The sequence below is a fragment of the Clarias gariepinus genome, chromosome 13, assembly GCF_024256425.1.
Source record: "Clarias gariepinus isolate MV-2021 ecotype Netherlands chromosome 13, CGAR_prim_01v2, whole genome shotgun sequence".
NCBI lineage: Eukaryota > Metazoa > Chordata > Actinopteri > Siluriformes > Clariidae > Clarias > Clarias gariepinus.
Genome location: NC_071112.1, coordinates 26,975,291 through 26,987,500, shown reverse-complemented (window position 1 = coordinate 26,987,500; position 12,210 = coordinate 26,975,291). Strand labels below are relative to the sequence as shown.

General features: G+C 42.5%; 1 protein-coding gene across 5 annotated transcripts in view; it reads right to left on the bottom strand.

Moving 5' to 3' along the window:
- tiam2a (TIAM Rac1 associated GEF 2a) overlaps nt 1-12,210 on the bottom strand; it is a 75,874-nt gene that overhangs the window by 27,701 nt on the left and 35,963 nt on the right. For 3 of the 5 annotated variants that reach the window (XM_053509891.1, XM_053509890.1, XM_053509892.1), the window contains exons 3-12: nt 11,149-12,196; nt 8,502-8,979; nt 7,906-8,078; nt 6,075-6,299; nt 4,480-4,665; nt 3,829-3,975; nt 3,363-3,407; nt 2,829-2,885; nt 748-918; nt 14-118 (exon numbers count right to left, since the gene is read on the bottom strand). In XM_053509891.1, the coding sequence (XP_053365866.1) occupies nt 14-118; nt 748-918; nt 2,829-2,885; nt 3,363-3,407; nt 3,829-3,975; nt 4,480-4,665; nt 6,075-6,299; nt 7,906-8,078; nt 8,502-8,979; nt 11,149-12,189 (2,628 nt within the window). In that variant the 5' untranslated portion in view covers nt 12,190-12,196. The remainder of the gene's footprint in view (nt 1-13; nt 119-747; nt 919-2,828; nt 2,886-3,362; nt 3,408-3,828; nt 3,976-4,479; nt 4,666-6,074; nt 6,300-7,905; nt 8,079-8,501; nt 8,980-11,148; nt 12,197-12,210) is intronic. The other 2 variants (XM_053509893.1, XM_053509894.1) reach the window with 2 other exon arrangements.

Sequence of the window (12,210 nt, the reverse complement as noted above, 5' to 3'; positions counted from 1 at the left end):
ATAGTTCGGGTACCAGGTCCTGAAGCAGCTCGTGTGGTGCCACAGTCCAGACCTCCGTCTGACCGTTGATGCATCTGCGCAGACGCAGGCAGTGTCTGCTGGGGTCCAGGTTCTGCACCTTAAAGAGAGAAAATGCTCATAAAGACACTGCACACACACACGGAAGTACGACTCCAAACAATTACGGCTCATATGCAATGTTATTAATGTTAACTTAATACGGCAGCTACCTAGCGTGAAGGTTTTATGCTGTTGCCAAAAACTACAATAACGTAAGAAATGTTCATCAATGAGCGTATTTCCTAAATACATAAAAAAAAAACTTAAAACTCGTGATCAAATAAAATCAGATTTTTCTTAAGCAATCTAAACAAGATAGGAATATTTCTGTGTGTATGTGTGTGTGTGTGTGTGTGTATGTACTATCATTCGTGTGTGCTGTTGCCAGTCAGGCTGTGGCTGTGTGAATATGTAATTCATTCTGTTTGTGAACGACGACTCATCTGCATTTCTACATTTGCACTACAAAACAGCCTGAGTGAAAATAAATGTCATCTAGTGAAAAGCTTTAATCATTTTAGTGCGCGATGTGTCAAAGCGCACGCCGTGTGTTCTCACAAAAGAGTTAAAACAAATGCAACAAAGTCATTAAACATAAAATAGGGAAAAAAATCCCAACATTGCTTCAAAAAAGTCTGTGCACGATCAAGAGTTCTAATCTGAATGAAGTGTGTGCTGTTCCGGCACCTTGCAGGCCGCGCTCAGGACCTCCGAGACCGTGTGCTGTCCGCTCAGACTCAGAGTCACCGCCTGACAGTCAGGCATGCACACGCACACCGGCTTCTCAGGCACGCCGCGGCCCCACTCACTGCCAGCGGGTGGAGCTAGTGAGCATCTGTCGGCCAGGGAATCCAGTCTCTGTGAACATCAGAGCAGAAACCACACGTTCCATCAGAGAAAATGTAAAACCGGGCACAGACTCAAAGCTGCCATTAATTCAAGCAGCTCGTTACTTTGACTTTAACGAGCGTGTAGCTGGGAAAGAATCGCCTCAAACCTGGCATCGAGCCAAGATTAAAATATTAAATCTGTCGATGTCACTGATCCTGTTTAGCTAAAATACACATAAGAGCTTTAACAGCTACACTGAGTGTTTTATACAACCACAGGCTCAGATTTCTCCAGCTGTTGAGATATTATACATTAAAGAGGCACTAAACAACTTTTAAAGGTGTGGCTTCTTTTACCACTCCACAAATTATCATTATCGTTATTACTGTTGATAAAAAGAATAGAATTTGTTTTACATTTATTTTTAGTTATATTTCTTAAATTCTAATGGCATATTTCATACACATTTGTACTATAATAATTCTTAAATAAATATAATAAACCATAATTTACATCGATTTTTTACGTTGTCACACTACTATATATATATATATATGTGTGTGTGTGTGTTTAGTTTCCAACATTTTTTATGGCACACATTAAAGCTACACTGGGAAAAAAGGTCACAGACACACTAATATTTCGCTGAAGCGTCTTTTGCTTTGATAACAGCCATGGCATTTGGTTATGGTTATGTAACGTCACATTATTTATTTCTGACCAGAGTCGCTCCTGTATAAATGCAAGAGTGAGACCGCTGCATAAAGTTCACTCCAGCACATCCCGAAGATTCGCAAAATGGTTAGTCCCTGGATTGTGTCCAGCAATCCATGTGTGAGAATGATGCGTCATGCTACCTGAACCATGCTTTCATAATTTGAGTGAATCCTGGCATCAAAATATTTAAAAATGCCCACGCCGTCCAGGAAGAAAATATCAACTGATGGAAATTCTCATCATTCATTATATTCATTGTTGGTTGTTTGCTTTTCTTGATGCAGGACAATGGTTTGATCCTTCTGCAGTAACATCTTTGCCACAACCGCAGGTTATGACTTCTGACATAATTGTTCAAGAAATAAGAAGTTATGGTTATTATTATTATCTGTAATAGTAGTATTCATCTTTTTCTGTTTTCAATCATTTAATTGTTAAGCATTCACACTCCATTTTAACACATTACTCTTTTTATTTATTTTACTCCATATTTCATAATATTTTTTCCCTGTTTTTTATTTAAGTACTGGAGTTTTGTCTACAGTTTATTTCTCGTCTTCTTACAAGGTAAAACAATCTATAGATGTAATAAAGTGTATATATAAAGCTCCTTGGCTCCACCCCTTTTCCTTAAAAGGCAGGGCAGTAAATGCCTCAGCGTTTATGTCCACTGTGATAAAATGACACAGCGCCCTGTTAAAGCAGAGAATACACGCTTTCAAAAAGAACGTGACTCACCAGAAACCACAACATAACCGTACACAACGAACAGAACCTGAGTCTCAGAGAGTTCGGCGGTTAAAAGGAAACACTTAAAGTGTGCAGACACGTACGCATACGCACGCATACACACACCCACATGTTCCATCTTTGGACAGAACATAAAAGCTTCCATTGTAAACTTTCCAGCTTCACAAAGTCACACTGAGAATGTGCCAAGGAAAAGGGACAAGAAGTCCTGGCAAGGGTGCATCACCAGCGGAAAAGAAACTGTCTGTCTCTGTGTGTGTGGCGTGATGTTGGGAGTCCGGAGCGTTTCAGAAAGACCGAGAGACACATAGACGCCCTGCTGTAAAACACCAGCCTCCACAATTACACGTGTGTGAGTCAGAGGACTAAACAGACGTGACGAAGGAGAAACACACATCAACACACACCTCTTTCAATCTTATTTACATTAAACACATGTAAAACATCAAAGTAAACATGAGAGAATTTACCTCTCTGCTGTACGGAGCAGGAACGTTGAACTGCTCTGCAGAAATGCCTTCAAACACCTGCAACACACACACACACACACACACACACACACACACGCACTTTATAACATAGACTGGAACTGTCGTACTCTCATTTACTCTCTAAAAGAGAGAAACGGAGAGACCTTGACATGAGTATGAGTAATAAGACCCAGGTTAATATTGGCGTCCTGGTGCAGGTCTCAGGACACACACCATCTGTCTGTCTCCACAGTGTCACACTCCCCACACGCCTTTTAATAATGTATCCTCCCTCTCTTTAATCACCACTTTCTCTCTTTCTCTCTCTCTCTCTCAGCACTGAACACAGAGAAGCATCAGGTCCTGTTACAGCGCACACATCAGGGAGGGACAGGGACATTCCCCAAAAAGCACACACTGTGGCAGCAGTGTAGCTGTTCATGCAGTGATCGCATTTGCGTGCGTTACACTAAGAGCACAACGACAACAACGGTACGATAAAGCGCATGAAGCCAGTCGAGCTTTCCTTCTTACCTCACAAACCTCAGTTTGAGAGCAGGAGCTGATGGAAATGCAGTCCTTGCCAAAAAAATGAAATAAAAGAGAAACAGATGCTTTATATTTCCTATATTTAACTGTGTGTTTAAGTGTGGCATCTGTACACATCTAAAAAAGAGACGGCTGAGCTGGCAGAGTGTGTGACGTCTAGAAACATCATCTCTCTGAATGTAATCATTAGCAGAGACGACAGGATGTACAGAAGCCAGGAATACCCTCGCAACATGAAGAACGGCGTGATTTAAAAAATAAATAAAATAAAAAAACTCTAGTACTATAGCTTATTGATTACAATGTTAGACACTAACATAGCACTGAAACAACAGTAGATTTCACAGTCTTAAGGAGGATATAAAATGCTCAGCACTGCCACCACAGCGCTGTCAGATTCAGAAGACGATGAGCTCCACAATAGCGCCTGTTGAAGAGGTGAGTGCTGTACCTGTGAGGCGCAGGGTCTCCTCTCCCGGCTGCGTTTGCTCAAGCTGTCCAGCCCTTTGAGCGAAGAGAACACTCCTCTCCTACTGCGGCTCCCCTGGGACAGAGACAGAGAACGTTTCCTCAGCATGGCCTCATCTCTCGAGCAGATCTAAGAGAGCAAGAAAGAAAGAGGAAGAAAAACACTTCTTTTAAACACAGCGAATATAAAGAGAATTTTGAAGTGAAAACCTTTTTTCCCCCAGAAGATGAAGCATTGAGGCTGAATCTGGAACTGCGGCGTTATAAAAGATCACACCAGAAATCACAAACGATGCAAATCGTAAGTCAGAGTTAGGAGGAAGAAGCTCACTCATTAATGACTCGCTACTATGAGTGTTTTATTTCTCTTATACCTCAAAGAATTACAATTATTATACTTATAAAAGAAACATACATACAGTATTTATTTATTTATAGTTTTATTTGATTTACTTCAAAAACATTCAGCGATGCGCTGTATAACACAAGCCTTTGATCAAGTGGTCACTATGGAAACCATTAGAATTAGAAAACGAATAATTTCTTAGTTTTCCAGGAGAAATACATTACTGTGTTCTGATATAATGTGTGTGCGATCGAGGATGTTATTTGGTGTTAAAAAATTGAGACTAACCAGTGCGTGGAACGAGGAGACGGAGAAGATTCCCAGGCGCCCAAGAGCAGCTTTAGAGGGGCGACTGGCGGTGGCCAGGAGGCTCTTGGGGTTGGGAAGCTCACCGCCCTGCAGGCTGGACAGGTAACAGCGCAGCCGAAACAAGTCCATGTTGAACCGCTCCAGGTTCTGATCCCACTGCTGGATCTGTGAAAAAGCGAGAGAGGAGCAGTGTGAGATGGGCTACCAAGAATTCAGGGCTGAGGGAGAGAGAGATTTTAAGAGAGCTGACTGACATCTCACTGCTTCTGCATCCAAGTGCTTCTTTGAACAGAACAGCGGTCTGATAAAGTCAGAACCTGAACAAATATTTTGTGGTGAGAAAAAGCAGGTTGTCATGACCAGCAGGTGAAACAGAGGGAGACACACTGAGTGCTGAGTAATTACTGTGGGTCTAAGCAGCAGGGTCACTTTACCTACTAAAGCAATATACATTACACAACATATACTGTAGTACACGCTCACTGCTTCATAGCCCTGTCTGTTTTATTTAAAATGACCAGAAATCCTTGTCTGACCTGATTTATACACGTTTCTTTAGGTGTGTATGTACCGCATTCAGCCACATCATTAACACTGATCACCAGCTACAGTATATACCAGTAAACTAGTGACAGATCATGGGCACCCAAGGCTCACCCATGCCCACATGGTGTCAAAGGTCAGCCCTTCCAGTCCAAACCACAAAAAGCCAAATCGCAGAAAAAAATCAATACTGACCACACTAGAACACACGATAGATTAATTTAGAGGTTGCCACTCACAGGGCTCAGACACGACGTGCAGGTTCTACTAGTGCACTTGGTTCTTACAGAGAGGATGGAAAGGAACCCGAGAAACACATGCACTCAGCTGGCACTCATTTACAGAGACTTCAAAGAGGTTCAGCTTGACAAGGTCAACCTCTTACCCCTCCCCAAATTCCTCATACACTGCCTGGTACCCCGTCACTGAGGATAAGCTCCTGCTTCTTTGCCCTCTGGCCTTCTCCTGACCCCTGCACTGAGGCAATCAGCGTGACTGAGAACCAGGAGAGTTTCTTCATCGGACTGAAGTTCATAAGACAGAGAGCAGAAAGACGTACATCACACTGAGGTGAAGTCTAAACCAGCTGAACGAAATCACTTAAAAACATCAATCAGAAGCTCTTTCAGTGTTCCACCGTGTTTTCACTGTGAACCTTTACCAATCCAAACTCAACCGAAACCTGTAAGTTAATCAGGGTATCAGAGTTCTCCATCTCTTTGTAGAACCCTACATAGTTCTTGGCCATCAGTGAAGGTGTTTAAAAAGCTAGATAGCCTTAGAGCCTTTTAGAGCCTTAAAGCTTCTTTGATTTTCTTCCTGTGGGGAGAAAAAACTTAAAAGTTCTGCATAGAATCTAAGAACTCAAGTTCCACATAGCACCTTCAACCATTTCAAGAACACTGACACCAAACATACAATTATAATGGTTAAATTGGTCAAAATCAATAAAGTCTTAACACAACTGTGTGTCTTGTCCCTCCCACCTGGACGTCTGAAACCTGGCTCCACCCACGTTTCCTTCAGCTCACCTGGTTCTCAATGGCCTTCCTGTTCTTTGGATCGGTTACAATAGACAGCTGGAGCTCAGCCATCTTCTTCATTTTTCCATCCATGTCGATCTTCTGCAGCAGACTGCGGATTTGCCCGCGGAGCAGGGGCAGTGTGTCCTCTTTGCCATGGCGCTTAGCAAACAGAGACGCGCTGGCCGAGTGGATCGCTGTAACCCAGTTCTCCAAATCCGTCTGGCTAGTGGCCTAAAGAGAGTGGACAGAAGAACAGTTCTCAAGAAGGTTGGCATTATTATGAACGTGTGAGTATTATTCTTAAACATCTCCATTTTTGAAGAAACAAGGATATTCAGTTTCCTCAATCATTTCTAATTCTTTTAAAAAAAGCTAAGAACCTCCACCAAAAAAAAAAAATCCACGCAACAAGCGCCTGTGAAATTCGTTTTTAACAGCACAAATTATGGGTTCAGATCTGAGAGGTAAAAATTTCTTTGCATATACTGTATGCATAAGCTAAGAACCATTAACTATCCAAAGAACCTAAAGAACAATCCTACTGTACATATGTTTACTCCATGTAAAGACTGCAAGTCTATTTCGAAATACAAAAAAGTAAAAATGTATAAATCTAGAACACTTAAAGGTTTTTCATCTCTTTTGGATAGACTTTGAGTAGAGCTCTAATCTGGATCAACTATCCAAAGAACCCATAAGAAACCTATTTTCTTAGAAAAGTGCATTAAATGTTTACATTCCAGAGTTATCGTCCATCACTTCAGTGGATTCATGAGTGTTTTCAGATAAACAAGTTTATATCTAGAACTCTTCCTTCTCCCTTTAGGGTGATGCTTAACAAAAGAAACATGTTTATCACACTGAGAACATTTACCACTTCAAAGAATTGTTGTTTTCTTACCAATTGCTTCACACTAACATCAAAAAATATCTTCGGAAAAATATACATAAGTATTTAACAAAATAAGCTTCAATCATCAAAGTTCCCCCATCACCCTGAGCATGCATTAATGAGTTACAACATCTGAGAGTGTGTTCTTTACAACCATGTGTGCTATGTGAACTCTAACAGGGTCTGTAGAGAACCTTGTCAGTATAAGGAAGAGGAAGTGCTCAGTGAGGTCTCGTCTGAGATCCCTGGCTGAGCGAGCAGGAAGACGTTATCAGGAGCAAGCAGCTTGAGCGCTGGAACAAACCTCAGCTTTCACAGAGACTGTGATAAAGATGAAAAAAAAAAACGCAGTCGAGTTTCAGCTGCTTATTTCTGGCCTGAAGTGTGAACGGAGCTTTTCATGACGGCTGGCAGGACGTTCGTTCCGCTTGAGCGCTCCACATTCCCAGCATTCCACAGGACACACAGAGGCAGAGCTCTAAAACTCTCGCTCGGGAGATGAAAATAGTCTTGTTGAGATGCAGTGTAACGTGGAGCTGTATGAGTCAGTTCTGCACGGCTGGTACATCAGTTATTTATTTCAGGGCTATTGGGTTCTTGGTTTTGGTGCAAAAAAAATTACTTTTTCACAATTTCTTAAAGAAATGGAGAAATTATTTTAGGTTTTTTATTTATCTTTATTTAGGATTTCTTTTTTAAAGTCCAGAGAACACAGGTATTATAAAAATAAAACAATTCTTATTCAGAATCTCTTCCTTTCTACAACCACAGTGATTCTACTGATAAAAATTTCCCATTCTCGGCTGAGAGCAAAGTTTTGACGCTCTTACATATGTGTAAACAAACATTTATTCATTCTGTCTCAAAATATGAGATTTGTGCATGAAGAGTGCAGGCTGAAAGTTTAAGTTTCACGCTACTGCATTAGCCAAGTTTTGGACCGACCTGAAAGAGGTAGACATCTCCATAGGCATTGCTGAGGCAGAACACGTTCTCCTTTTTCGGGTGTTCTGGGACAGCCTGGACTATTCCATCCTCAGCCAGCAGAGCGTAACTCGGTGAAGTCTCCTGCTCTGGAGAACCTTTTCCATAAGTCTCGTAAAACAGGAGAGTGCAGCCTGAAGGATGAAAATGGTATTATAGTAGAATTAATATGATCTCCAGTGATTTCTTTACATTTATGAGAAAGTTTTATATTCCAATAATAATAATAGCTTTTTTCATTTGTAGATAAAGTGGAAAACTGCTTGCAACATGACAAGGGAAATATGAAACTTAGATAAAATTAATCAATGACAAACCCCTCACTATGTTTAGATTCCTTTCACACTACAACAATCTGCAAAATAATTTCTAATCCTTTTTCAACCAAACAAAATTTTTTTTAACGTTTTAGTTGGTTTGCATGGAGCCTCACTATGTAAATGGTCTGTTGCTATAGCAACAATCACATTTTCACTTAAACACATTAATATTAATCAGTGAGCTATAGCGGCACTACTTAAAATGAACCACAGGCGTTGTCCCCAAAAACCCCACACCTTTAAGCGTCACCCAGTACTGTTTCCACTTGCGCCTGGCCACCAGTTCCAGCTTGCGGTCTTTATGCAGCGTGAGCAGAGGTTTAAAAGTCAGCCACCCGGCTCTCCTGACCACGCCCTGCTCCTTTTCACACAGCAGATCCAGCTGCTCCAACGAGCCCACCGTTCCTTGACTGCTGCTCTCCGTGTCCTCGCCAGAGTTCTCGCCTCTTTCCTCGCCGCTTCCTGCCGCGGTCTGGCTTGTCTCCAGCTCTCTCATGAAGTTGTCGTAAATGTTTTGCCGCAGAGCGTCCGTGCCCGGGTTGAGGGCGCCGACAGACCCCTCACAGGAGGGCAGCACCTGGGATTGGGAGCGGCCCCTGGACTGAACCCTGGGGTACCCCAGAAGACTGGACACTTGAGAGGGGGAGCTTGTGTCAGCCGTCAGACCGTCTATACCGCTGTCGAAACAATCGAGAGGCTCTTTATATCTCGGCTCCTGGATGGGAGAACAAATAAACTGTGAAAATTCTGTAACCAGCTGTAAATAAAGAAACGTCTTCAATGATCTAAAATAAGATTTAAATTAAGAGCAACTAACTCATTAAGAATATCTTATTTCAAAATGCACACAGTAATAAAGTACTCAAATTTGCTCTAGAAGTAAAGGCTTCAGGCCTGTGTTTCAGTAGACTGGAAAATACCAGTCTTTATGCAATAATAAAGAGTTAGCACTGATACAGGCTAATGTTAGTTTTGAAGGAACATGAAAGAAAAGACAGCAAAAGCACTGAAGAACATTGTGGATACGAGAAGTCATGTTCCGTCACTACATCGCAAGTAAGAGATATTCCTTGAGTCTGGCTGCCATATTTATTTCCTCTTGAGATGTGAGGTGGCCGTTACATAACAGCACTGGAATTTATTTCCTTTCCAATAATCATTCAGAAACAATCTTTCGTTAATGCCTACATTCTAAAAATCCTGCCAAGTCGATTTATTGCTGATATTTAAAACTATTATAAAGCTCTAAACATAACAATTTATACATTATATATTGTAAAAAGCATTAACAAGTAAGAGTTAATGATTTAAACATGTTTAAAAAAATTTATTCTCAAAGTGTGTCATATAATATTTTATGGAAAATAAAATAATAAGAACACAGAGTTTCATGTGAGCACACGTGCTGCTCTAGCGTAAAGCAGACGAGTGCACTTCAAAAGGCGACCTGGACGCAGACGAGTGCCCTTCTCCATGACTCAGCTTTGAAGCCTTCATCTCTCCAGCAGCTGTGTGTCATTACAGAAGAGCATGTCGATGCCCGTTTAGATCCACTTTGCGGCCAGATGGGGTCCGTCATGACGGCTGTGAGTGAACACTACTAATTTTCTTCATCTTTAAACACAATCAATGTAAAGTGCTACATCTTTAATTTTCCTTAAGGTGAGAATAAACACAGGCAGTAAATTATGGTCGTTTATTTCTGGCCTAATTGCGGGGGGGGAAAAAAAGCAACGGCGTGACGAGAGCAGAACAAAACTCAAGTGTCTGAAAAGTGGATCAGTGCTATACTAAGGCACAACACCACTGTGATATATACAGAGATACAGACGGACTCCCTCTTAGAATGATTTCAGGACAGTCATTACCCTGCAGAATGAGGACACGCGTCTAATCAGGAATGACCCACAAACCACAATCTGCACATTCTCCACACAGACTTAGCATAATATCACAAACATCCCTAGCAGACAAAACAAACGGATCATGAGTACCAACCTGACTGTCCTGACGGACGGCGATTAATATAAATTAGTTGTAGATTAAGTGCCATATTAACTCACCTGGAAATTACCATATCCTTGTTCTTGCTTGCTAACTCTAAACATACAGAGCAAACCTGACGTGTGTTCCGAGCTCACCTTTGTTTCCTGGAGCACAAGACTGGACCAGCGTGTTGTGAGTTTTATTCGGTCACGCCCTGCCACCCCACCTTGCTGACAGCTGGCATGGTGCGACAAGCAATATTGTTCACCACATGGGACAAAAACAACAGTGACCGCGAGGACACTACGCACAGACCCAGCCAGGCCCTCGTTTACTTTATGCTAGTTTTCCCTCTTACAGAACTTCCCAGGTGTGCTTTATTCCTCTTGTGCCACAGCTATTTACCAACATCTGTTTTAGACTTGTAGAACATCTGTAAAACAAATTTGTTCCTGTTCTTGTTCGTGTTACAGAAGCTATAAACACACCCTCTTTATATTCTTCCAAATAAGTTCAAGTCAAAGCGACAGAAAAACCGAAACTCCTCCATCCTGAAGATGTCCGGAAACTTACAGCTTTACATCTGACTGTTACAAAGTGCTGAAACTGCAGACTCCTTCAAAACATGCTACCAAATGTGCCTCACTGAATACACACCATATCAACAACTACACACAGTTTTTAACCTGTTTATGCGGTGTGTAAGCCGTGCACTACCTCCACAACCTTCCTGAACCAGTTGTTACTCTAGAAACTAAAACAATTTATATAAACCTGTGATTTGTAGCTGCACAACTGATAAAGTTGCCATTATAAAAACTAATCAATGTCAAGTAACAGCCTGAACATGACTTGCCTTGCTTCATGGTCTACACAAACCCATGGAACATTCTCTTACCTTCGACTTCTTTTTCCTTCTGGTCAAGCTCCCGGTCCAATCACTCAGCCTTCTCATTCTGTTCCTGAGAATTTCCTTCTTTCCAGTGTTCTCCATGATGGGTTTGGGTTTGGGGCACGGTAAGGTGAAGGAAGAGTACTGCCTTGCCCCCGAGGACTCGTCTAGAACTGGTTCTTCCATCATGCAGACAAACGATGCCCTGTGTTTGAATGACGTCTCATTTGCAAGCGTCAGATCTTTGGCGCCAACGCCAGGGTCGTGATAAAGATGATGAGGAGGCAGCTGCTCATCAAAGTACTCTATGCGAACGGAGGGAAGAGTTTCTGAAATCCTAACGGGTGAGGCGGCGACATCGTCATTCACCTCGGCCCCCGGCCCCCAGGGCGAGTCGTACCAGCTGCCTTCTGAGCTCAGTGAGCTTCGCTTGCTGGTTCTGGTCTTGGGGCTGTTCGCTGCTGGAGCAGAATCACGATCCGAGGTGGACATGCAGTGTGATGTGGGGGAAAACTTCAGCAGCTGGACAGGACCACCATTCTCATCCGGAAGCGTTGAGTTTTTAGAGAGCTGGCTAAACTCGACCCGAACGCTACCGTCACTCTTGATCACAACTCTTGGGCTGCTGTGATCTTTTAGTTCCTCCAGTTTAGTCTTCCTCTCAGGCGTCTTGTACCCGTTTACGGTGTGACCGTTACAACCCCGTCCGTTTTCCTCGAGGTGGCCGTTCTCAGACGCTACACCTGCCTGCGGTGAGACGTTCCACTGGGCGCTAATTCTTTTTTTTGCTTCCCTTCCTTTGGCGAGGTAGTCATAACGTCTCAACATGGACGACTGATTGGACTTGTGCTGTGACAAACAGCCACGCGATGCTGCTTTGGATTTGAAGCCAGAAACACACGCTCCTGTCTTCCACCAGCCATGGGGTGACACAATGGCCTCTTTGGAAGAGCGAAGCTTCATGGCAGAGGGCTTCTGTCTGTTAGGGATTGTGAAGCTACTGCTTCGAGAGCCTTGCAGGCTGTACTGGCTGTCTGAGTTTCCCATCCCTGACCTGGAACACACAGA